This window comes from Catharus ustulatus, chromosome 2, assembly GCF_009819885.2.
Source record: "Catharus ustulatus isolate bCatUst1 chromosome 2, bCatUst1.pri.v2, whole genome shotgun sequence".
Classification (NCBI taxonomy): domain Eukaryota; kingdom Metazoa; phylum Chordata; class Aves; order Passeriformes; family Turdidae; genus Catharus; species Catharus ustulatus.
The window spans coordinates 35,714,540-35,742,329 of NC_046222.1; the positions used below are offsets into that span (position 1 = coordinate 35,714,540).

Below are 27,790 nucleotides of genomic sequence, written 5' to 3' on the forward strand. Positions count from 1 at the left end.
CAGGGCTGGGGACACTTCCCAACCAAAGATTTGGTGTGGGAATAAGCTGAATGATTCCTTGAAACATCCTCAAACTTATCAAACTAAGTTAATATTAATGGCAGGGAATAAGGATGATAAGGGAACTCCCTTTCTGTTGCTACAGGGCAGGCAGCTCCGCGCGTGTTTGCAGCCGCCTTTGCACGTGGTGGTGGGGTTCAGAAGGAGCAGTTAGCAGGGGACATCCAGCTTTGGGGTTCAGCACACTGCTCCCTGCTCTGCCTTGCTTCTGATGAATTTCATCATTTCCACAGGGCTTGCAAAATGCCTGGGGTGGCCAGAACACCTGAAGGCTGAACAAATGTTTAGGCAAAGCAGGGGTTAGCACTGCTGTCATCACTGCTGTCATTTTTTGCGTCACAGCTATGCAGAATGGGGACACCCATCTGTAACATGGAGAAAGTCTGGAAGATGTACTGGGCACTCATGGGCAGCAGAGAGGGGTGGTGGGTGGCCACTGCAGAGAGCATGGAGCATAGTGGAGCCATGGAAACAGATGCCAGCTGTCATTCCCATCTTGCTGGTGGAGAAACCCATATGGAAAGAGAACAAGAGGTGAATGAGGCCACGGAAGGAGGATAAATTGGAGGAGGCTGTGGCCTCATTAATTTCCTGTTCTTTCCATGTCCTCCTGGCTTCCACAAGCCATGCTGAATCTGAGGCTATATCCTCAACCAGCCCTGGAGCAGAGCAGGGGCACCTGTGGGTACCTGTTGATGCAATGCCATTGAAAAGTGCTCAGCAGTGGAGGTGCAGCACTGCTGAACAAAGCTGGGATGCAGGATCATGCTAAACATCCAGTTTTACACTCCTATGTGCTGCTTTCCAGTTCAAAAGGTAGAAAAGAAGAGCTGCAATTAGCCATATTTCTGAGTGCCTTGTCATGCAGTGGGGACCTGCAATTGCATCCATGCTTGGCCTAGAGATTTTGGGATGGAGGTGCGTAGGAATTGGATTTGGGACAGGGGGATAAGTTTTAAGATGGTATCATTGGAAAAGAATGTTTCCCAGTACCCTTTTTTTTTTAATGTGTCGGAAGACATCGCTTATTTATTTGACAAATTGGTGCTGAAAGTTTCCCACTGAATATTTTTCCAGGGCCTTCTGGGAAATAACAAACATGGATGCACTGCCAGCTCACTACTGCTGCTGCCTTGAGCAGGGCTCCCAACTCCATATACACACATTTTTCCTCAGCTTCTGTCTCTTGAATCCAACACCGAGTGTCTGAAATGATCTGAAAGTCAAGCATGTGATTGAGCCTCAAATATTCAACTCCAGATACTCAGTCTTTGCTGCCAACTCTGGTGTTGGAATGAGATACAATGTGAATTGTACGTGGCTTGCTATTTGCATGCATGTGGGAACAACATAATATCATATACAACTGAGCTGAATAATGGCAAAAGTCTAGTTTCAGAACACTTTCATACTGCAACAGCTTGAAACCAAAGAGGTTACAGTGATTTGCTCATCTCACTTTGTGCCATGTTTAAATACCAGTATTGTATCGGTCCATAATCTGATCTTACTTGCCTTATTTTCGTTGGAGTAGTCTCCTTTCTTTAAAACAGCATTTTTAAAATCTGTTTATGCTATTTTCACCAGTATAATAAGAGCAGACCTTTTTCAGAAAAATTTGTTATTTTAAAAAAAATCATTTTCATAAGCATGAATTCTACAGAGCAGCAGTGTGGTCATTTTTGACCTCAGATCTGTTAATTGTCCATATTTGAATAGCCATTTGTCTGATTTATGCAGATAATTGCCATTCTTTGTCTTGAAAAAGTGGATCTTGATGTCAGAGGGAGTAAATACATCAGATTTATTCTTCAGTTCCTGAGTAATAAAAAGGGAGTATAAGATAAATACTTTTTAAACTGCAAAAGATGAACACTGTTCAAAGATTTGACATTTTTAACACTTGAGCCTTAAATTTAGCCTGAAATTTTTGGTATTTTCACATTATAGAAAATGACATAAATGTTGTGGTGGAGTGAATGTGCCCTTGTAGTTTATGTTCAATGGATCTAGAGATCCTGCTTTGAACTCTGCGTGGTAAAAGATGGCATCTAATAAAATTAATTTCTGATATGCCTTGCCAAATCTTAAATCCTACTGCTGGTTTTTCAACCAAAGTGTAAAGTATGTTTAAGATAGATTTAAGATATTAATTTGTATAAATTTTTCCTCTTCTTTTTATTTCCTTCATTTTTCCATGCATTTCTGAACGCGGAACTACAGAAATGCTGAATCAGTCAAGGACAGCTTCTTATGGTTGTCCTGGTTTATTTTAATTTATCATGTTCCCAGCATAGCATCTTTACTGTCATATAAAGCACATTAATTGGTGGCATTATTTTATCATTAGAAAGAATTCGGTATAAATTAAAGCTTAGGTTCAGCCTCCATCCCAGCATGAGCACCAGGAGTTTTCCAAAGGGAAGAACATTCCCACTGTGCCTCCCAACAGGCAAAAGCAACATGCTGTCCTGTCCTCTAGGCAGCAGCTCTCCTTCCATCCTGCTGTCTTTTACAGACTTATGAGTACAACGGGAGCTGCCACTGGTGAAAAAGAACATAAATAGCTCCATGTCCCTCACTGTAACAGGGACTGCTCCCCTGGAACTCTCAGTTCTTGGTATTAGGTGGTGTAGAAAATGAGATCAGTTTTCACTGGGAAAAAACCCCAAAAGCTTTCTGGCTCTAGTTGCTAGAAAGGAGAGCTCAGAGGTGGCAACTCTGCAGACTTACAACCCAGAAGGCCAATGGCAGGGCAGGCTAAAGACCTTCTCTCAGGAGAGAGATTTTAAAACTTCCTCTGCAATCTAGACTGGTGGTTTAGCATCCTTATTGTCAGTAACATCCCTAAGAACTGTCAGTGTTGGTTGCCACTTGTTTTGTTTGGGAGTTGTGTTTTGAGGTTTGCTTAAGATCTCAGATTTTATCACCTGAATGCTTCTGTGTTTTGAGAAGATGTACACAAAGAAGAGACATCACTTAAATAATCCAAATTTATTCAAGAATCCTAAACCACTTACCATTTGTGCCTGACTCCTTAGTTCTCAGCACTGAGCCCTGGCAGCAGTAGGATTCCTGTGTCCCAGAACAGTATCTTTCAGTTTGTAAAACAGAGAATTTGCCTTCAGAGCCTGAGAGAACACTCAGCTTGAACTTGGTTTTTAAGCTACAAAAATAAATTCCTGTCATCGAAATATTGAAAATTCTGTAACATTTACTTATTTTTAGGGATTCTTGTTGTTATCTTCCGATTAAGTAGAGATTTATACCAGATTACTCACTACATGGGTCTTGCATTTAATTTGATTGTCACTGACCCCTATGGAGCAATAAATTGAACATGTGATGAATGGAAAATTGGGGGGAAAATTGTGGGTTTTGTTTTGTTGTGGGTTTTTTTGTGATTTTAATAAAAACATTGGTTCATTTACTAGTGGAGAAGTTCAGCATTTTGTTTTTATTTTTGTGGATTTTTTGTTGAATTCTGTTTGAAAAATTAACAATTTCCTTTAATGGCTGCCCATCCAGCACCTTTTCTAAGAATTTAATTCACATGTTTAAAACAATGAAATAAAGACAGAAGGAAACCCCCTGTTTTGTATTGTTACTGGGAAAAAAGCAGTAAGCTTGTTTATGTTGTTAACCCATCCTAAAGTTGCATGTGTCCAATTTTGAATGACAGGGTTGCCAGGAGCCAGCAACATCTGTCTATCCTATTTTCTTCTGCTCATCCAGCCATATATATGAAACAGGGGACACCACTGTGTGCACTTTAGGCAAAATTCTGAACAGATGTGTGATCAGAACTCACAATATGTGTGATGGTCATCAAAAATAAGAAGGTATGGTGGTCAGTGACAGGACAAACACCTGGCTTGTACCCTGGGTTTGCTATGACTTTTCTGTAGTGTTCTGTAGGTGTCTCCCACTCCACACACTCATCACCCCACTTTGTAGCATGAATTAAAGAGTAAAGCAGGAGACAGCTATGAAATTTGTCTGTCTAGTTCACTTTGAAACATCATTGAGAATATCATTATAAATCCTTGTTGATAGTGTGCTGTATTAGGGAAATGTAGGAGCAGGTCTTGTGTCCCAGTAGGATACTGTGGATTTTCCAAGTGAGAAGGAAAACTTTCAGCATTTAACTTACAAAACTGGCTCCCAAAACCAACTCAGTTAATCTGGAAGGTGTTTTTAAGAACATGGTTGAAGAATGGGAAAATATGGAGATGGCACCACTGGGGTGACCTCGCTGTTCCAGGATTTAGAGTGGCAGCAGAAGCAGTTCTAAGATGCTCTGAGAAGGGCAGAATGGTCCATGAGATCAGGTCATTGCTGGAGGTGAGGAGCAGGTCCACACACTATGTGCCAGCTGCTGGTCCCACTTTGCAGATGAATCCACTAGAAGGTTCAGTTGAATTATTGATTATTTGGGCCTGATACAAATGCAAATAGCTAATAGTTAGAATATTTATTTATGCTGAGGTGACTTTGTCATTGACCTATTGTCCCATACCTTCTCCCCTGTTTGATTATGTTAATCTGGAAAAAACTCAATATAGAGATTTAAAAAGGCATATATGTAAAGAATAAGGTTCAGTTTTGTGACACTTCCTATAAGATAAGTTGTATGTGTCTGAGAGGCTGTAGATAAGTCCCAAAATTAGGAAATTATAGATACTGAGGTAAACTAGTGCCTCAGGTGTTACAGACTAGTATAATCTTACCAAAACTAACAGAACTGTAGAGAGCTATACTGCATGAGGCTTTGATTTAAATTTAGCTGGATATGAAACAAACAAAAAAAACCCCACATTTTTGTGCCTGCATATTGTTACTAGATCTGGACAACATTTGTTGTTTTTTCTTTCCAAGACTCCAGGCTTTGAATCATTGCAGTTTGGAGTCATAAACTGGGTAGTTAAGGGATTTTTTTGTGCTGAATTTCCTGGTTGTGAAAAACTGAAAACAAAGGAAACAGAATGATTTTCCCCCCAGAGACTCACATTTAGCAAAAATCAAAATCTTTTTCTATAGTCATTATTAGGTGCTGATGAGCACTTCAAACTGTGGTGTTTTCCTTCCAGACCCTAAAAGTGTACTAGTGCTGAATCCATGAAATTTGCATGTAATTTAGTAAAGTCTATTCTGAAGTGGTACTTGAGGACAGCTTTGATGACTATGGGTTGGCTGCTGGCTAAACTGCACAGGCTTAGAAGAGTAGGAAGATCCTTTTCATTGATTACCATTTATCTTAGCTGGAGAACATACTCGAGGATATTTGACAGATGGGGGAGTGTATCTGAGTATTTATTTCAAATCTTTATTTACTAATGTTAAATTTTGGATCAATTATTGTGAGCATCTAGCATTTGGCTTTCAGACATTATGAATGTAAACTGATGAGACACATGTTGTCTTTTCTAGAAAAAATGAAATCATTTTGGGGGGGAATTTCAAGAAAATTGCACAGAACAAACTAATGTGCACTGCATATGTAATGTCTGGTAATTATACCTTGTCAAAAGCTGAACTTTTTTCTCCTTTATTCTTTAGAAATGTGATAATAGTCCATTTTCCCTTGTAGTTAATTATAAATTTCAGGAAGAATTAAGTCTGTTAAATTTCTTCTTCCCTTCTTCCCCCTCCCTTGGTCTCTATGGCAGCAACAGGAATGGAAGGGAATTACTTTGATCTCCATTTCTGGGTGACACTTCGTTTCTTCAGAGCACTGACCTTGTTTAGTGCAACTGAAATTTTCAATAGATTTCATTAGATTATAATTTGGTTACTTTAGAGAGATGTCTTTATTGAGACTGGTTATGAGCTATGAAAGGAGAAGGATGATTTTTTTCCCCATAAATCTATGAAGAGCTCTATAAACGGAGAGCAGAAAATGTTCAATTAACAGCTCAGGCAGATATGGCTGGGACTCAATACTGCACAGCAGTGGAGAGCTGCAGAGGTGAGGCAAGGTGGAAGACACTCAGCAAGAAAAAGAAAACAAGAGAGCTTGATGCTGCCTCAGTAATAGTGCTGCTTAATGATAGCAGAGCTATATATCCTTAGCAGGTCCTTTGTCTGATATTTGGAGGACCTGGGTGAAGGTGAGAAGATAATTTCCCAGTGACAAGGTGAACTGCATTTTTATGTGTTTCAGATAGCTGGAAAAGCAGAAAAGGTCTGTCCTGTGGCTCTTATTCTCAATATAAACATGTATTTTTTTTCTGTGTTAATCTGTTTGATACTGCTGTGCAAATTTCTTTTTGTGTCTATTCACCTGATGCAAGGCTTTTGGAAAATGAGAAGAAATGTAAGTCAAGGAGAACAGAATTGTTATTTATGAGTGAATCATTAGGCCAGGGGTATGGCCTGGTATGTTACATTTTGCTTGGTCTGAGACCTCTAGTCGAGATCTACAATTCTCATTTCTCTAGAGCATCAGAGAAGATAATTTGCAAGGATGTGTAGGAGTAGCTGAGAATGTTCCACTGGGATTGACTTCATCCAATGCTTTTGTTACTAGAAACCTCACTCAAGGACTTGTATACAATTTCTTGTATTTGTATTCCTGGCCATTTCAGTGGATACAAATGGAATATAACCTGTGACTTCTTTTGACTTTCATCAACAGTATCTTCTCTGAGAAAGAATATTAAGTCAGATCTTAGAGAGTGCTGCAGTTCAATGAGCCCTGAACCTTTATATTCCTGAATAGCCTCTGGATTTTGTTCTATCTTCGAGCAGAGCTAAGATCTGAATGTGTCTCCAGACAGGATCACATTAATATTTGGTCATCCAAATTAGGTATGGAGACTGATATTTTATGTATATAAAAATGTATCCCTGCCTATGAGAAAGTGGCAATAAAATATACTTGCTCCTGAAGTCACTCAACACAAAAGAGGATTTTTTTGAAATCTTTCCCAGAACTTGCTGGGGTGCAGTTGCATCTCTGTCACCTGAAATGTCTTTTGTGCAGTGTTCTCACCTTCCAGTTCAATATTCAGCGTGCAGTTATTTCCCTCTGCAATATTGCTGTGGGCACTGATGCGCTACCCCTCTGCATTGTGTTAATGCATTTCCAAATACATTACACTGATGTTTCTAAACAGTGCTGGTAGCAGTCAGTTATTTTAACACCTGACTGGGAGGAAAAGCATGTAAGAAAGAAGCTTGCTTAAGGGTTGCTTGCTAGGAAGGCAGGTGCTGTGCATAGACTGTAGGGCTTGCAGCCTTGTTTTTTGTTTCCCAAGACTGGTACCTTTCTTTCTGCTGGTTACCCATGGGGTCTCCATTTCTGGAGGTTTGATAAACCTATTGAGGTTTATCCCATCTTGACACATGGGAATTACGTGTGTCAGGGCCTCCAGAGAAGAACTGCACTGTCTTTAGCTGAATGTGGGGGGGTAGCATCTCTGACTTTGGTCATTGCTTCATTGCTTCCTGACTGTATCATTGCTATGCAATTTATCAAGCGTTTGAAGCATCAACCCAGACAAAAACCTGTGAATGATGCTTAATTCAGCAATGACAATGGAATTATTCTTTTGTGTTGCAAGGTCTCTTTGTACAAAAATTACACAAGCTGAAGATCTTATTGTGCATTTTGAAGGCTTTGATTTCATTAAGCTCTGATAAAGTCTCTGCCTGGATGGCTGTGTCTGTCACTGTGTTGGAGCTGTCTCAAGGGTAAAGCTTAGTGCTGGAGGCCGAGTATCCCCAAAGAAAGGGAATAAAGCAAGACTGTGGAAACCACTCATTCATAAGCTACAGAGATACAGCTCCTCTCCTTCCATTTAAGATGGAGAAAATTTTTATTGGAACATATTCTCCTAAACAACAGGGCAAGGTATTGGTACATAGGTATATACAAAGGTATATTTACTATTGGTAAACATGAAAAACAAACTAGAGGTGCTCCTGTCCTCCCTTGAAGGCTATCTGAAGAAAAACTATTTTAAACTGTGGATTTTCATAACTTTTGAGGTTTTTTTGCCTTTTCAGATAGTGGTGGGTCAAGGTCTGTAGTTTTTTTTTTTGCTTACTGAACTCTTAAGCTGAGGAAAATGTTAGCAGTGATAATCAAATGGAATTAATTCCTTTTACTGCCAGTAAATATTTGCCAATGTATTTATTCCTCTGCTTGCTTGTATTGCCTATGCCTGCAGAATACTTTATGAAGTGTTGATTTTTTGGCTATTATTTAAAAAAAATGGTTTCTCTAGATGTGTCATGTTGGAGCTTTTGGCTATTAAAAAACCCTTGGGCATTTAGGAATAAAAGTGTTACCAGCAGCTGATATACAACCTTATATCCCAGACTTGTTTCAATTAGATGAGGGTCTAAGATATGGAAGGTGTGAAAAGCATTGGTTTTTACACAACAGACAAAAAAAAGTGATCATTCAAATGAGAAATAAGCTGTAATTTTCAAAAAGAATCCAACTCCCAATCCCCAAAAAGCTGTAGAAGAAAAGTGTTCAGTCCTTGCCCTTGAACTACATGCATTTCTCAGACAGTACCAATGCAATGTCACGTTACCAGCACAGTAATTCAAATATCCAGCTGTGAGAGGCCAAACACTGCAGGTCAGCCTACATCCCAGAGGAACAACCAGCCCAGCTCTTGCCCTTAAAAGTTGGGAACTCTGTAGAACTGCTGCCTCTGAGCAATTCCCAGTTGCTGCTGTCTCTTTGACCTTTGAATATGCACAAGTGCCAGGGGATTCTAGGCCTTGGGACAATTTAGGTATGAATCTTAAAGACAAGAGTACTTGAGGAGAATAAGCCCCTCCTGCTATGAGATTTGGAGCTTTTATTTTGCAAATGTGTCCTCTTAAAAATGTGAGGAGTCTTTTTGAGAAGTCTCCTGACAAAGTTATGCATAGTTTCCTCTGTAAGATCAGGCTTTTCAAACAGAAAAATGTTTTCAGTCCAAAGCACATTATTGATTTCCATGCTTTTAACTTGCCTTGGAATAAAAAATGAGGGTGTACAATTGTTAAAATAAAAAAATAATTACTAGTGTTTCATGCCATCTTTTTAATCATAATTCATTTATAGTTTTATTATTTTGATAGGATTACATTGTTTGTTGTTTCATTCATCCCCTCTTTACAGGAGATAACACACACCCTCAGGTTTCTGATACTATGATAGCTGTGACTTTCTCAAATCCTTTTAAACAGGACTTTCCAAACTTTCATCTAAAAATACAATGATTCTTGCTTGATAGCTGTTTTTCTGAATATTTCTTGAAGTTGTCTAATTAAAAATATAAAATATAACCAGTTTAAGTTTTGGATAATACAAAGCTTAATCTGATATCCACATTTTTTTCTTTCTTCTTTTTATTTATTTTTTTTTTACCTTGTAAAAGTAGTATTGCACTGCTTTACATATGTTAACTTTCTGGAGATAAAGAACAAAGCACTGGTAGTTCTTAAAATACACTCAAAACTGAAAATCATGTGAAATCTAATCATTAGTGTTTGCAGAGGTTTCTCTCCTTTACTCTCAGCATGGGGAAAAGAAAGGTATAATGTATTTGCTTGTGATATATCTGGCTTAAGTGAAAATAAAAAGAAGAAAGATTTTTTTTTTCCCCATACTGCTTCCAGCTTCAGGAAAATACCTGGTTACAAGAGTCCTCCAATTCAGGGAGCTAAATAATAGTTTGACTCTTATGTGAAATGCTGAGAGTAATGGTGGCAGACACCAGAATTTATTCTGAACTTTTATTCAGGGACTCTGACCCAATCTGCTGTGCAATTCATTCTGATGGGCTCCAAACCTTGGCTGAGATGTAATTGAATCACAGCAAATGCAAGGGAAATTGCAGGAAAATCAGCCTGAAGGCCTGATGGTTGCATCTTGCACTGCCATGTGGAATGTTAGACTTCAAATTAACCCCTCACTCTTTTTATTCTGCAAAGTTTCAGGGAACTGCAGGAGTCTTGGGTACTTGCTCATGTTCTCCAGGGACCAATCTGGGGAGCAAGCAGAGCATTCTGCTCCGAAAAGAAAAATGCCCTAAAAATTTGGGGCATACTTACTCTTCCTAGAAAATAGCCCTGACGGGTGTTTCAGGCTGCATCTATCACTGGTTCAAAGAGGACATAGTGGAAAAAGTGCAGCCTCTCATGAAATGGGGGAAAAAAGCCAACTCTCCCTGCTGACTAACTCTACTGTTCTCTGAATGCTCCACTGTGGAGGGAAGGCAGATGGCACATGCTTGGGGTTGAGAGTGGATGCATTTCCATCCACATAACCAGGAACTTCAATGCAAAATTCATGGACAACTCATGAGGCCTTTTTGGTCCTGCAAACTGCAGGTTATTCTTCCTACATGACAGTGGAAAATGACTTTGTGAGGTGTTTTGACTGTGAGCAAACTCCTAGTTGCTCCCTATGGAATCGAGTCCGTTGCACCTAGCGATTGCAGCGCATACTGTATTGTGTATAATGCCCTTTTCACTTATTTGCAGCAGAGCCATGGCAGATGCCCATCTCACAAATGCTCAGTCGAAACACCTGCCTGGATACCCATTCAGCACTCTACCGTAAGTTTGAGCCTTTTAATACAAAGATTTGAGGGACTGAACGGTAAGTCTCTGTGCTTGGAGCATCCCTGGGCGGGTAAAGTGTCCATGATGAATGCACTTGAGAAAGAACGGTAATGAGTCCTAAGTCTAGACCAAGCTCCTTGGGAAGCCTAAACTGTTGATGTGTTGGGCAGTGGCTTAGCAGTGCTTCTCTAGAAGTTCAGACTCTTCAGGAATTTAATGCATTCAGCTTGGAGCAGTGAGGATCAGTCACAAGTGTGATATAGGGTGATGATGGAGTCCAGCTTAGGGAGTGTGGAGCTGCTGTTGATTTCTGTAACTGGGCCCCAGCTGAGTGTGGTGACTGGGAGCCATCCAGATCTGTGTTGTGATGCAGGGAAGGGGAAGATGCATCTTCCCTTTTCTGCATTGTCATGGAAGAAAAACTGATGATTCCAAGTGCTTCCAGACTAGTAAGGGGGGAGATTTGCCCAGTATAGGTAACAACAGCTTTTGGAATGATGGATAATGAGTGAAACTTGGTCTGCTGAGTTTATAGGAAATTTCTGCTGTAAATGCTTTCCTCCTCCTGCAAATTAGACAACTTAGTAAGATTTGCCTTTAACTATCAAAGACACAGTAATATTTGAGAAGGAAAGAACCCAACTGTTGTCAGGTTGACACTGCATTGATTTATATCTTGTCTGAGCATGCATTGTAGATAGAGCCAAATCTTTGGGTGCTGGAAGTTAGAGGGCTGACTAATAAAGCTATGATGATTTATTGCACCTAAGGAGTTGGCAAGATTTCATTGACATTTTCGTTGGCTCTGCGCCGCAGCATGATGTTGGTCCACAGCTATCAACTTGTCACCTTTTATGAGTAGATGAATGAGAAACAAATTCAAGTTGTCACTCTCCCTCAGTCTCTCACTAATCGTGCAAGTGATTATTAGTTCTGGGATTTTGGTTGTCTTTATGTTAAAATTATTTATGTTATTATTTATCTTTGTGATGAGATCCACTTAAAAATATCGATTGTATAGTTGAGCTACCCACTTTTTTATCAGGTGAGGATCTAGGCCAGTAACTTATTAGTAACTCATTCTAATTATTAGTTTCCATTCTCAAAGACTTTGGATTGACTTTGTGGTGTGGTTAGGTTGCTTTGTATTTATGTTGAGAGGGTTGCAGCATGCGCACAAGTACAGTAGTGTGATGCTTTGAGAACTGGAACTGTGCTGGACATTTGTAACAAGTCAAGAGCAGTTGCACTCAATGCAACACCATGACCTGACTTTTTATACAGTGGCTCTAAATGCCTTGGGCATTTAAAAGGATACTTATTTCTTAAACCATAAAAAAGAAAAGCATTTATCTTGAGTATTCTTTGCTTTTCTCTTGTTAGATATCTGTGCATGCATAGCTAATATATTGTCACCAAAAATGGTAAGCTGAGAATTGAACTTCTTTGTCTTTCTAGGCATGAGAAATTGTCCAAGATCAGAATAACTTCAAGTGTTATTATTTTTAAACTGTTAGAGTGGAAACTCGTTCTGGGACCAATACTATTTCATATCTTAATCAACACATAGACAGTGGGATTGAGTGTACCTCCAGCAAATCTGCAGATAACACCAAGATAACTGAACGGTGCAGTTATTATGCTGGAGGGAGGAGGTGCCGTCCAACGGGACTGTCACAGGCTGGAGATGTGTGCTACTGTGAACCTCATTAAGTCTAACAAGGCCAAGTGCAAGGTGCTGCCCCTGGGTCAAGATAATCACCAATGTCAGCACATACTGTGAGATGTGAGATAAATTAATTAAGAGAAGCCCTGAGGAGAAGGAATTGGGGGTACTTACTGGTGGATAAAAAACTGGACATGAACTGGCAATGTGCAAGCTCAGCCCAGAAAGCCAGTTGTATCCTGGGCTTTATCCAAAGCAGTGTGGGCAGCAGGGTGAGGGAAGGATTCTGCCCCTCAGCTGTGATGAGACCCCACCTGCAGTGCTGTGTCCTGCTCTGGGATCCTGGCATAAAAAGGAGGTGGTCCTGTTAGAGCAGGTCTAGAGGAGGCCAAGGAAAAGGTCAGAAGGCTGGAGCATCTCTTCAACAAAGTCAGGCTGAGAAAGCTGGGTCTGTTCACTCTGGAGAAGAGAGGGCTCCAGGGAACCCTTATCATGGCCTTTCCCCTTTTAAAGGGGGCTTATAAGGAAGATAGGGACAAACTTTTTGAAATTATTTTTAATGACAGGACAAGGGATTATGTTTTTAAGCTGAAAGAGGGTAGAGTTAGATTGAACATAAAAAGGAATTCTCTACTGTGAGGTTGGTGAAACAGATTGCCCAGAGAAGCTGTGGATGCTTCTTGCCTGGAAGTGCTCAGGATTAGGTTGGATGAGACTTTGGGCAACCTAGTCTAGTGAAAGGCGTTCCTGCCTGTGGGTGGGACTAGATGGTTTTTTAAGGTCTTTTCTAACCCAGACAGTTCTGAGTGTATGAAACCCCTTCCAACTTTCTATTAGAATATATTTCAACCATTCACTTGGTTGCTATTTTTTTGATTCTAGAGTAAAACATGTGGTCCTTGAGGTAATCGCCTACTTGAAACTTGTTATTATCTATATTTTTTCTTGATTATAGAAACTGAATGAAGGAAAATAAGTTGTAATTCCTAAATACCTTCTACTTCTTTTTTATCAAACAATATTCTACACAACCAAACAGATTTTTCTGTCTGTTTAATCTGTATCAGATATTTATCGGCACATTTTACTATACTTGAATAGACTTATTTTCCTGGGAGACTAATGCAGAGACTCGGAGAAAATTAAATCAGACAGAAAATAACTTCTAAGTGGTCGATATTTTTCCCTATCTTTTTTCAACAGTGTTTTTTCACTTAGTTCCCTTTATCACAGAAAAGTATTTGTGAAGCATCAGCATTTTGATGGAACGTTGATTAATGAAATGAAAACTTCTAGTGACACATCAAAGCATATTCCCTTCTATAAAAGACTGGTAGGGGGAAAAGAAAACCAGACATCTTGTCCAGTTGTGACAACTCTATTAGATGATGACAGCATGTGTTTGGATGTCTCTCAACAGTGGTAGAGGGAACAGTGTCGAACAATGAAGGAAAAACAAACTCCTAGAAAAGGTATCCTCTTTCAGTTGTGCTGTCTGTGTCACTGAGGATGGCATGTGTCTGGGCTTTCCTTTTTCAGCATGTTTTATGAAAACCACTGTGTCCTCTCTTGGGAGTGCCTTTTGCATCTAATGCAAGAACCAGGAGATCTGGCAGCATTGCTGTTATGTAACAGTCTGACTTTTGCCATCCCTAATTTGCCATCCTGTTTGAATTTGTTGATGATTCTTGAATTTAAGATTCTTAATTCTGTTTGGCAACTCACCATCTGCAAAAGAGGCCATAAATGAATACTGCCTTTCTGTGCCTTCACAATGTCCTTAATTAGATTCATTTTAAGTCTGAGAGTTTTAATCAAGGGAATTACCTAAGGGTGGCTTTGGCTGCACTTGCACTTTTAGTCATGTCTTCCAAAGGATTGTACTGTTTGATTATAAAATACTCCAAAAGGAGTTCAGTGTACTGCTCTCTGTCATACTAAAACTCCCTATCACTGTGGCTGCTCGATAGCTAGATCCATTATGTAAAGATAATGAAGTGTCAGAAGTTGCACCTGTGTTGCAAAAACATTTGGGGTTGTCTTTCCTTCTAGCCCACTTGACAGCTTTTCTTGAGCTTAGCATTTGGCACAAACATTCACCTTAGATCACCCTGCAGCGTTAAGAGGATCCCTCTGCTTTTCCCTGCTACTTTCTCAGCATAGCTCCTTGGCCCTCTGTTCTAGCCCACGGAAAAAATCCCTTTTGGGCATCATCTGCCAGGGAAAAGCAGTAAAAAGGGGTGTGGGCACAGAAGGTAAAGGATCCGGCACACGCCTTAAGCAGATCCTCGTTCAGCATCAGCTGCCCCCTCAATGTGAAGAGGGGCACGGTGACTTTAAGGAAAGGTAAACCTAAGGAAGGTCCTTGCAGGGTAAATGCAGCAGCTGTACCTGCTGCCACAGCTCATGGGCTGCAGATTTACATGGGTGCTACATTCTGCAGAGATCTAGTCAACACTTTGGGTGCCAGGCTGCTCTGCAGCTGAACTCTCAGCTGAACTTTCTGAACTCTGCAGCTGAGGTATCTGCCCCTTGATTTGCCTATATCCATATAGGCAGGCACAAGGAGTGTAGGTATCAGTCCTCTTTGAACCTGCATATGTTCTTGTTTTATTTACATGGAATAGAGCTGTATGTAGAGGATGTAGTTACTCCTGGTTTTTCTTTTCCCGGTTTATTGGGAACACTGGAGGAATAGGAATGCACTATTGCCTGCACAATTCTGAATTTTACCTGCCTGATTGGAGAGTAAACCCATAAACATTCCTGGTTTAAACAAATAAAGGCTTTTGTATTGAGATTCACTTTGCAGGAGTTGTTTTAAAGAAATTAATACTTTTGGAAGATGACTTGGCAGATGCAAGTTAGTTTTGGTGGTAGTGCTCTATGTAAAGTATGTTCTGACATGATATGGAGCCAAGCAGAAACATACTGAAACCTGAATATTCTGATTGTGCCTAGGGCTGTGAGGCTGGAAGAATTGTTTCTGAAATCAGTCTTGCTTTTGTTAAACAGAAAACAAATAAAAGTCTCTGTTTGGCAGGAGTCAGCTCTCTCCTGGGACTAGCTTGTGTCTCCTAATGATGTCCCATCCTCTCCTGTGTAGAAATGCTCTATAAAATAAACAGATTGCTCTGCACTCAAAGAAATGCATTTTGCAGGGTCTCTCTAAGCTTTAAGTCTTTTTCTATTAAACCCCTGTTGGCTAATAAATTTTGCTCACAATCCAGGTGGTGGTGAATATTTTTCGTAGCTAAAGTGAAATATTTGAGAACAGAGCTATTAATACTGTGCTCTTTCTTTCACCTCAGTGCTGATGGCAATGGAAAATTCTGAGTGCTAAAACCCAGCTTTATTTTTAAATGAGGTATTCAAGTAATGCCATGCATATTTCTGCTAGGTCTCTATATTCCTGCTGATCTTCTTCATTCCTAAGTCTCCTATACCACTCTTTGCCCAGTGCTCAATGGAGTTTATTGTCCACTTCTTTAAAAGGCGTGGTTAAAAAGGTCTGTATCCTGCAATGCTGAGTCTGTCACCAGCTGCCAGCTATGAATCTGCTTTTTAAAACAGCCACTTAAATCCCCCTTCCCCTTGGATAGTCTCTGATGCTTCCTTCCTGTTTTCACCACCTCTCCCCAGCCTTCCCCGGGGAAAAACATGCTGTTCCTATTGTTGTTGGCAGTAGCTGGAGGTGCTGAAGAGTCTCTCCTGTAATCTGATTTACGGATTCTGTGGGGAGAATTCCAGCTAGACTAAGGTAGTGTTGGATTAGTAGCAAACCACAGCACATCCCAGCAGGCAGCAAATGCTTCATGCTTGGGTAGATAGAGGCATGGGCTAGCAGAGTATCTGTAAACAGAAGGGATTAGACTTAGGTTTAGGAAGAAATTTTGGGAGAGATAAGGCAAAAGAAGCCACTTACTCCACTATATTATTAAATAGTAGGGGGATAGAAGATTTCTTAAAATGGCAATGGCCCTTTGATAAAGAAATATATATACCTTATTTATAATATATGTGGTTCTTCATCGCACTGCAGTTCCCAGTGAAACTAGGGAAGGATTTCAAAATTGCAAAACAAGCTCATAAACCCCTTAGATAAGTTGATAATACATTAAAAAAAATTATATGATAAACATTAAGCTGCTCAAAACCATTATCACTGGACTGACCCACATAGCTGCTTGACATCATCATCAGGAAACATTTTGCATGAGTTATTTACAATGAGTAATCTCATTAAGCACACATTATCTATAGGATACTTGCTGTCTTTATTGCTTTCTTTGTTTTATGGAAAGCACCAGGATGTTTCTGCAGCAGTCCCAGTCACAGAAGTGTAGCAGTGCATAATTTAGAGCAAAATATTTCTAACTTGGCTATAGAAATTTTGTTTAAGCTGAAACCTAGTATTGATCTTTATGAGAGCAATTACTTAAAGGTACTTTTATGGAAAAGCAAATATAGATTTAACTACTTAAAATCATTGCAGTTCAGGGGGTTTATGAGGAAAAAAAGTATTAAACAACACTTAATTCTCTCCTGGACACTGTTTTAAAATTCTGTTTTAAGTGCTCATTTAGCCAGGCAACATTTTGACAGTGTTATTGAAGTTTAAAACCAATGTGAACATCCAATTTCTACAGTGTTTATTATTTATTATTCCCAGAGGGAAAGCAATGTTGGAATACAGTTTTTGTGATAAGCTATACTTAGCTTGGGGTTTATATACCAGGGATATTGCTACTCAAAAGTGACACTCTCCTGACATGGGAAATTCCATGCTAAGGTCAAACCTGAGTGAGTCAAACATTCTGGGCTTATGTTGATAAATAAAAAACCCAAGTTAGCTCCACTCTTTATTTGCAACCTGCAATAACCAGAAAATGTGGCTGTGATGACTGCTTAGATGTGTTTCTGGTCCCCTGTAAAGTCAGCAAATTAGTTTTCGTTATTTTTCTCTTAGATGTGCTGCAGTGTAAAATGAAGCAGTGATCGAATACTTTTTTGTAGGAAACCAAAAAAGTTGGCCATATAACTTAAAGAAAATGTATGTTTATGTAGCCAACAGGTGAAGGGGAGCTCAACTGAAAGAGTAGGACTCTTGCTTAGAGGTCAGTAACTCCTGTCATGGTATCTAACTATATGTTAGCAAGCAGCCTCTCTTAGCCTCATGCTGTAGTAAAAATCTATAGAAGAAACTGGTGGGGGAATCAGTTGTGGCAGAAAAAATATTGAAACTGTATTTTGCTCAGCAGTATTTGGTAGTGATGCTGACAGTGAAATTCATCTGTCCAAATTTATGTCATTGGAGAGTTATAAACACTTTTGAGGGACAGTTCACCTTTATGCTGGTATGGATGGACTGGGTTATGGAATGCTGTGTTTCTCTTGACTAATGATACAGGAGACCTTGTGCTGCCAGCTCTGACAGTACCTGAACTGAAGGTGTATCCCATGGTTTTCTCAGTGTTGCCCAAGTGTGTAGCAAAGTGCTGATGTACAACAGACACACAGGTACAAGACTTTCCTTCTAGGTACTCCAAACACACACTTCATTATAGTTATCCTTTTGGGACTGTGGAATCATTAGGCTTGAAAAAGACCTCTGGGATTGTGGAGTCCGACCCTTAACCCAGCACTGCTCACCACTAAACCAAGTCACCAAATGCCACATCTACACGCGTTTTGAACAGCTCCAAGGGTGGTGATTCCAGCACTTCCCTGGGCAGCTTGTTTCAATGACTGACCATCTTTTCAGTGAATATTTTTTTTCTATTATCTAGACCAAACCTCCCCAGGTGCAGCTTGTGTCCATTCCCTCTCATTCTGTCACTTTTTACTTGGGGGAAGAGATTGACCTCCACCTCGCTACAACCTCCTTTCAGGCACTCAAAGGGAACAAGAAGGTCCCAGCTCAACTTCTTTTTCTCCAAGCTAAACACCCCTGATTTCCTCAGCTGTTCCACATAACTTGTACTCCAGCCCCTTCCCCAGCTCCACCGCCCTTCTCTGGACACGCTCCAGCCCCTCAATGTCTTTCTTGCAGTGAGGGGCCCAGAACCGAACACAGGATTGGAACTGTGACCTCAGCAGTGCCCAGCACAGGGGGACAATCCCTGCCCTGCTCCTGCTGGCACACCACTGCTGATTCAGGCCAGGATGCCATTGGCCTTCTTGGCCTCCTGGGCACACTGGATCATGTTCAGCTGCTGTTGTCCAGCACTCCCAGGGTCTTTTCTGCTGGGCAGCATTCTGGCTGCTCTGTCCCCAGCCTTTAGCACTGGCTGGGGTCATTGTGACCCAAGTGCAGAACCCAGCACCTGGCCTTGATGAGCCTCATACAATTGCCCTCAGCCCATCAATCCAGCCTGTCTGGATCCCTCTGCAGAGGGATCTGCCTTTCTACCATCAATTGATAGGTAGGGCTGCTACTGACTTCCAGGCAAAATGCAAATGAAAACAGGATTGGATCTGGGCACAGACCAAACTGTGTAGAATCTAGTATTATACCTAATGCTTTTTTCCTTAATACCTTGGAAAAATTTGTTTAACCATAATAGACCATATGTTTTAGTGGCATTTTCATTGGTACTTCTAGATTGCAAGTCCTATTTTTCATTCAGTACATACATACTGTATAATGTCATTTGCACTTAAAGGGCTCTGGGAACCTAAAAGTCTCTCTTTATCACATAAATGGCTATAAACAGCCATCTTAGCAAATGTGTTCTGCAAAGATTTATTCCTGGAAAGTTCTGAATGTCTCCTGCTTGGGGGGTCCTCCCTTTGACCCTGTTGGTATCACTCGTATGCCACTCTAAATAAGCACAGGAATCCTGCCCTGGGATCAAGACAGCTTATATCTCAGGGAGGTGTTGCACAGGGCATTTCACAAGAAATGAATATAAAAAACGTCTTTGAATGCTGATAGAAATTATTCTTCCCCGCAGAGTACTCATTTCCCTGCTGTTTGAAACATTTTTTTTTCAGTTGTGAACAAATGCAAATTATTATTTGTTTGCTTTTTTGTTTGTTCTGGGCTTTCCAAGGAAGCAGGGAATATAAATTTCCTGTAAAACATATAATTGATAAGCTGTTACATGTCACAGGAAGACTGTGATTTATAGGTCTAAATGTGCTCTGTTTTCAGGGGTTTGAAAACCAGAGCTTCTATTATCCATGCAAACAGACCTGAATTCTATCATCCCTTCCTGGGATTCGAGCCTTGCCAAAACCCAAAGGTACTTAGCCCTTTTTGTTAGTGACTCTTGGAGCTTCTGTATCCATCTCTGTGGGTCAGTGACCCTGCATGAATGTTTTTTTGGTGGACATCTGCCTTTTTTGCATCAAGACTCATCATCTTATGTGAAGTCACATGGATAAATATTTGCTTGAAGTGTTCAGCATTAATTATGGATTCAGATGCTTTCTGTCAGTCATTCTAGCAGTTCCTATTCCTGTAGGAATATCATGTAGGGCCATCTCTCCTACCTTGGATGCTTCACTGGATTTCCTCAGCGTCTGAGCATCGCAGCGTGTGAATTTGTTTTCACAAGATCCTTGTGAAGAAGTTGGGAAAAGCTGTTATCCCCATTTTAAAAACAAGGGTGAGAAGCAGAGAGGTGGAGAATATGACTGCATTGTGTAGGGGTACACTGAGCGTATCAGCTCTGGAACGAGCTCTGCACTGAGGGTGATTAACCCAATTAACCCATAATAAAGCTAATAGTCCATGCATGGTATCACATTTGGAACTTTACTGTGCCATGCGACTGGTCAGCTCTTGAAACAACCTTGGGACTTTATAACAAAATGGTGAATGACTGAACAGAATATTACTCTTCTATAGAAAAGGAAAGGGACATTTAGAAAAATATTGCTCATCACAGGTATAACTTCAGAAGAGGGTTTTGCTGCACCAGTTTGGTGGCCTGGGCCACCATTTTGCTGGGTTATTTTGTGAGCTGGGCCCTGGCTGAGGAGCAAGGGGACAGTGTGCAGGAACTGTCAGATCTGCAATCTGCTCCAATGTCACTGTCTCTGCTCAGAGCTGAGTTTCAGGGCAGCTTCATTTAGAGGCTACCCATTCTCTGTTCCTCTGAATTGTTTATAATGTATGGTGGAAACATCTAAAAAGGGATGCTGGAGAATTAAAGAAAAAGCAAAACCACAAGAAAGTTGAAGCTTTTCCTCCCACAAGTATATAATATGTATATGTATTTTTATACATAGATTTCAGTATCTCCTTTTTCTTGCCTCTAGTGTCAGCTCCTGAGTTTACCCCAGTTGTACTTAGCTGTGCTGCATAAATAACTCTCTGTCCCTGTCTCTAGTTAATCTAAACCTGTGAGTGTTCACTCCTGTTCTTTTTTGCTGTGCCACTTGCTTCTCAGTCTCATTGCTGTGTTACTCCCTTTCTCTACCACCAGTCTCAGATTTCCTGAGAGAAGCCTGGATCTTGAAATATTTTGGGAACGGAAGGATGGGTAAGGGAGTGCTCTTACATTTTTTGGTGCTCTCTTTTCACCCACAGAATAGCTCTCACATTTTCTTCTTACTGACATGTCCTTATTTCCGAGTTACTTAGGGATATTCCTATTTGGATAAACATTTACTATTTTAAAACTGTTTATCCTTGCAGAATAGGTAATCAGAAAAAGCCAGTCATGAGTGAAAAACAGTGATTTACAACACTGGATAGCCACCTAAAAATATTTAAGTGTCATGACAGTAGTAGAATGGCAATTCTGGGTTGAAGGATGGGGAATAAACCTCAGAAGAGGGAACCCAGTCATCTGCTGTTACAAGGAACACAATCATATAAAACCTCACTTGAGAGTTTTGAAATTGTTTACTGACAGACACTTCTAACTTCTGCTGTCATCTATGCTGGTCTCTGCTACTGGCTGAATGTGTAAAATAAAGCACATACCAGTTTATTTAAAGATTGGTCTCAGTAAAAAAAACAGGTGGATAACTCAGCTGAGAATTCACGGTCTGCCCGGGTTTGCCCTGCTACTGTAAAACAGAACTGAGTGTGCTGAACTGTTGCATCTCTGCACAGTGGAGCCTTTGATTGTAAGCTGAGCCCAGGTCTGCCTGCTAAAAGGCAAATTTAGCCACATTTGGCATTAGCAGACTCAGTCACTTTAAATGGAATGAAATTTAAAACTGGCCACAGGAGAGAGAACAAAAGTCCCAAAGGACCTCTGCAGTTGGTAGAAGTCCGTGATTGATGCTTAGAGATAAGGTGTGATAAGAGAACAGAGTAATATTTCCCTTGGAATATCTTTCCTGCTTCCAGCAAACAAGAGTTTAATGACTTCTTAAGTTTGAGGTTACAGATGGGCATTACTTCTGGTAGACCAAAACTCCTTAAAATGAGAATTGGATGAGTGGAACAAAATTTCTGCTATCAGAAGTAAATCTAGATTCACACCACTGGAACAGGGCAGGGTTTGGTTTCTCCCTCTCTCCCTTGATAAGTCTTGGAAGTTTGGATCTTTTCCTGAATTTTTTTAAATAAAGCACTGGTTTGATAATAAAATCTTGGCATTTACTTTATCAGTTTGTAAGTACAGTAAAGAGGGTTTTATTTTTCAGGTATATGCTTATCAGTTTTCTAGTGTAGTATATATTCTACTTTAATATCTGCTCAGCTATGCATTTTCTCCCCCTCGTGATATGTGCATGAAGGGTGCCTTTAGAGATTTAAGGGGGCGATTTGAATAATGATTTTTTTTCAGCTATCCTTCATTAAATTCAAATTGCCACTGACTTTCTGCAACATCACTTCTATGGAAACTCAGCATTCGTTAAAATAAAAAATACCTTTGAGTAGATATTTCCATTTTTCTCATTTATTTTCTATTGCTTTCTGAGCATTATTTGTTCCATTGTGACTGATACAAAATTTGGAAGCTCTTGTAAAGTTATTCACAGTATTTCTTTTCCATTTAATGGTAGTTCTTTGGATAAGACCTACTTTTGTTTCTGCAAAATCAATGACAAAATTGATTTTGAAATGAAAGTAGAAAGGTGTCCTCAGTTTATCACCTCTGAAAATAAAAAAAATTTGAATTCATAGCATTCTCAGTAGTAGTTTACCATATTGCATATTTATTGGGTTCTCAGATGTGCTTAACTGCTGTTAAGCAGTAAAATCCAAGAAAATGGAGATTATTGAATGGTCTATTTACTAAACCAATCTTGACATCTTCATTCATTTATATCTGATTATGTTACCACTTCCAAATGGTATTTTGGATGTGGGGGTTCAGTACTATTTTTTGGTTTTACTTTGTTTAGTCAAGATAATCTACAGAATCAGGACAGCTTTGCTGGGAGAGGGAGTTAATTTGTATTCTGGTTCATAGGCAATTAACAGAATTGTCAGTTAATTTCTAAGTCCTTGTTGCTGGTGAATTTACATAAAATGCAGAGTATCGTTGTTGGTCTGAGGCAGAGTGGGATTGGGATAAAGTATCCAGGAATTATTCCAGAGGAACTCCTGAGTTCTGGCTTGCTTTCAACAGACCCTAGGAAGAATGACGCTGTCTGTCTCTTGGCTTGCACCAAGCTAGATAGACAAATAATTGCTGCTTTCCTTGAGATCTCAAATTTCTTTGATATCTATTCATGTGTACAGTGCAGCATAACTGTGGTATGATTTCAAATTCCATATGTAATTTTCCAGGGCCAGCATAAAATGCTTTTAATCTTGAAACTGAGAATAAAAGAAAAGTTATTGGAAAACACGTATTTTACTGTATTCAAAAGGTCTTGACATTTTAATTTTTTGGGTGGGGGATGGGAGAAAGGAGACAAGACATGAGGTGGGAAAAAGGTCATTATTTTGGGAGTTCCATTTTTGGGTGCAAACCCAAAACATTGGCACAAGAGCGTACATTATAATTGAATTTTCGAAAATAACAACTTCAGAAATCTATGCATCATAGATGCAGGTTGAAGCTATCAATGTTCAACGTGGTTTGAACTCTTTTGCTTTAAAATAACTTGACTTAAAATCAGAGAAAATTAAATGCTACTTGTTTGTTAGAGTCTTGTATTCAGTTCTTACCACTGCAGTCTTTATATCTTTGTTCTTGACTTGCTTTTTCTGTTTACTCTTCACTGACTAAAGATACTGTCACACTCGCAGAAGCCTCAAGTTTATCTTGCTTTCTGAACAGGACCCAGAAGACCCCAGCTGCCATGAAATTGGAAAGGCTGGGGAAAAACAAAGAGCAACTTGTTCCCACCTGTATTCCCTACCCAGGATGAGCCTCCATGAAACACCCTCTCAAACTGCCAGGCTAGCAGGCATGGATGCATCATGGGCCTATGAAGTTCTGGATCCATATGAGCAATTCAGTGACTGAAATGCATCTTGGATAAAATTTAAGTTTCCAAGTCCAAATAGGCAGTTTATGAAGCCCACGTACATTCCCATCCCTCCCTTCTCCCCTGCTGATATGTCTCCAAGATTTCAGGCACTAGACTTTTCAGAAGTAAATTTCCCATCCTTTTTGCTGAAGCTTCCTTCATCTCTCCAGATACAACTGGCTACATTTTGCAGGGAGGATGGAGACTTCCTCTCTCTGAACCTGATTTGTTGCTGCTTTTGATTGCACTCTCCAGAGTGAAATTTGTGCTGAGCTCTGAATTTCCCTACACGAGAATGCAGTTATACTGACAGCATCCTAGCCTTCACCCACCTTTTGAGGGAAAAGAATGAAGCAATATTCCCTACCAAAAGGGCAGTTTAGGCATGGGAATAGGATTGAGAGCTTTTGGTGATGTGTCGTAATTTCTTTTAGAACCACAGATGAGGCAGGCATTTGCAGTAGGATACAGGGAATTTGAAAAATCACCATTTATCTCCTGTTTTTCTTGCATTTCCCTCTGCTTTTACCCAATATGATGCTTTTTCTGAATTTTGTTATTTGTAATTTTCATGAACTGTATTGCAGGAACCAGTACCTCAGGCCATATCGGGCAGCTGTTAGGATCACCATGCTTTATAGATCTGCCACCATTTCCATTGTGCTCTTGTCAAGGTGTGGCAGAAATGTTGGTGACAATATGACAGTGCTAGTGTCACCATCTAACAGGCACCAAATCGCCCCTGATTGTAGAATGTAATATAGTGGATGAAGTGTAATAAAAGGTTAAGCAGAGGTGATACTTATGGGCTCAAGTTATTAACTTTTTCTGAGTGTCTTTGCTAGGATTTCTCTTAAGACACATTGCATACAAAAAAAAGGTGCAAACTCCACCTTCAGTGACCAACTGGGTGAGCAGCAAGAAAATGAGTTGGGATGGAGCCTAATGCCTTGTGCAAAGCTGCAGGACCTTTGCCTAAGACTTTGCAGATGGACATTCCTATGCTAATTTGTGGAAGAAAAACTCAAGAACTACAGTAGTTGAACTACATTGCTCAGTCAAATCAGAGCAGAAAGTTAGGAAAGGTAGGCAATTTAAAATAATTTGGGAGGCTCAGCAAACTCTTAATGTGAAATTTAACTGAACTGTAGCTCAGTTACTTTCTGTTCTCTAAGTATAGTAATATGCATTGGCAAAAACACTCTATTTTATACTGACTGATCATCTTCATTTGACAGGTTGGCTGTGAGAAAAGATTTAGGTGTTACTGTGAGTAGCTCATGAATTAGGTTTCAATTCCTTATAAAATAATTGAGTAAATACCCGGAGATGAAATCAGTGAAGTCTAGAGGGTAATAGAAGTTTGGGTAAACAAACAGCATGATTTTTATAGAGAACAAATCATACAAGACACGCTTAATTGCTTGTTTTGATAGAATTGCTAAATTATTAGCTGCTGGTCTTACTTTTTAGAGATAGACTTTCAAAAACATCAAAAGTAGTTAGGTGCCCAACTCCTGCTGGTTTTAAGGATTTGCTACATTATCACTGGAAGTTTTAAAGAAAAGTTCATGCTAATTGGCTTGGAGTTTAGTCTTGCTACATGACTTCTTAGGCCCCTGGGAATGACTGTGCCCAGATGGATATATATGAGTTGTGTAAGGATGCTGGCACTGCTTTCAGCACCAGTATTATATGCAGACTTGCTTTATATTATCATTAATGACTGAGAAGTTCGGCTCAGAGCAGCATGCCAAGGAAATTTAAAGACCAAAAATTCAGGAAGCTGTGAACATTAATATGATGATATAGTCCTGTAGAAAAAAACCTCCCATCTGAAATACCTCATCAATCCCCCTGAAAACCAAAATCTAAAATGGAACTTTTCATGGGAATAGCAGATCTTAAATAATTTTGGTAGTAAATTTCACATACCACCTGAAGAAGAGAGACTGGACAACTCTTGATAAACAGTGATGCTCTGAAAATATTCCATTATGCTGAGTAGTTTTCTGAATTCTTTCAAATCATTTAGTTGCTCTGTGGACCGAAGCAAATTTAGAGGTCACTAATGCAGGTCAATTAAAGGCAGACAATAGTAGAAGTCACATAACACACCCCTCTAAAACAGATCTTTTGTAGTAGGAGACTGAGGAGAAACCAGTAATTTGGACAAATAAATGCAAATCAGTTAGATCACCTCACCTGTCAGAACTCTTGGAACTAAATATGGACATTTTTTCTGCCACTGTATCATTGGAAGCTCTCCAAAGGTGGAATATATTCTATCTGTTCTACTGAAAAAAAAGTTGAACCATAGTATGTGTTTTTACTAGGAATCTAGAAGAAAGGGAGATAGTGCAGCTAAAGGAAATGGCAGGAAGCAAATTTGGCTGAAGTTAGCGATATCTGATTCAAAACAGATGTCCTCAGACAGCCAGTGGTTAAGAATGGGAAAGAAATGAAAGGAAAATAGAAAGGGGAGGATACTCTATGGGGAAGCAGGAAATGTGTTGAAGAGGGACACAGGGATGCACTGGGACCAATCAATCGGATATACTTACAGTGGCAACACAGGGAATGAGGTGGAGAAAATAGGAAGCCCTTGAATGATGAGGCAAATCTCTACTGAACGATTGACTAGTGAAAAAGCTTCTGTGGAAGCACATCAAGAACTGGGTTTTACTGCTTGACAACCACCCAGGAGTTAAAGGGGAAAAAAAAAAAAGGAGATACTTGTAAAAACCAAATTTGGCAGCTCTTTAGGAGCTAATTAAAAAAGACAACACAGCCCTCCTCACCACTACCACCCCCACCAAATATTTAGGCTGTGTCTTCTAAAAGGATCCTGCTTTCGGTAGAATTTAAATGGATTAAATAATGAACTTAATGTTGTCAGTGTGAATTGAGATCAGGAGACACATAATTTGTAGTAATACCACAAAGAAAATAATGGAGCATGAAACACCTTTAAGACTGAACCTCAGATATCGAGGCTTATGTCTTATTGTCCATGAATGTAGTCAAGGGAAAATTAAAGAAGCTGTTGAGGGGGAGGGGAAAAACTTTAAATGAGTAAAACCAAACTAATCTTCTCTATCAATATCATCCTCTTAATGAGCTGGATTTTGAAGGTGATGTTTATCAGCTGCCAATCATTAAGATAAAAAAATATAAATCTAAGTCAAAGTCACCCAGAAAAATATGTATTAGCTTGAAAAGTGGCCTGAAAGGATAAATTATAGGTAAATATTTTCACCCTATGTCTATGTAACAAAACAAAACAAAACAATACAGGACATAAACCGTGGTTTCTTATAAATTCAAAAATAAATGTATATTAAACTTTTTTTGAATAATCATTATTCACTTAAAGCCCATTGTTGTCGGGATTGTATTAATTAATATTCAATGTGACTGAGATTAGAATGGAATACTTTTTAGTGTCTTTACTGTGTCTAAGACATTCCTGCTGAAGGGCTCAGGGGAGATGGGATGTAGCAGTCTTCAAGAGAGGTTCTTGAGTTGAGGAAGGGTACCCAAACATATGGAAATGAATAAAGAGACATGGGATTAAGCAGATGAATCCTGCCCTTTTTTGGCAGAAATTAGTGCAGAATTAGCCAGCAGCACAAGATCATTGTGTGACTTGCTCCCTCTTATCCTCATTTTCAGGTGATTTTTAATTATTTTGAATTACGTAGGTGCGCTAGAAATTCTAAACAGAGTTCACTGAAATCTTTCCTCTATAGCAAAACAATGCCTTTTATTACTCATCTTTAATTGTTTTCAAGTTTTTAAATCAGTGGAGGATCTGAACTTTTACCTCCTTAGAGCATAATATATTTGGAAGACTTCCACAAAGGATGGTTTTCATTTTTTTGGAAGTTCAAGCAGAATAACCAGGTTCATCTGCATGATTGTTGTCTGATTTGAATGGAGAAACTTGAAAAGTCTGTGAACAGTACTTGTGGTATGTTCAATCCATCTTGATTTTTCCTGTTTTACCACATTTTTGTACTCCATCTGGTAATTTATTCATTTGTATAGTTTCTACAATTTTTTTTCCAGGGCAGAACACAGATTATACGCTCTCGGATT

At 39.6% G+C, this 27,790-nt stretch overlaps 1 protein-coding gene across 14 annotated transcripts in view; it reads left to right on the top strand.

Moving 5' to 3' along the window:
• DLG2 (discs large MAGUK scaffold protein 2) overlaps window positions 1–27,790 on the top strand; it is a 1,022,753-nt gene that overhangs the window by 161,623 nt on the left and 833,340 nt on the right. For 10 of the 14 annotated variants that reach the window (XM_033052881.2, XM_033052884.2, XM_033052883.2 and 7 more), the window contains one exon: window positions 10,552–10,626. The exons of the other annotated variants lie outside the window; for them this stretch is intronic. In XM_033052881.2, coding sequence (XP_032908772.1) covers window positions 10,552–10,626 — 75 coding nt within the window. The remainder of the gene's footprint in view (window positions 1–10,551; window positions 10,627–27,790) is intronic. 14 annotated transcript variants of the gene reach the window in all.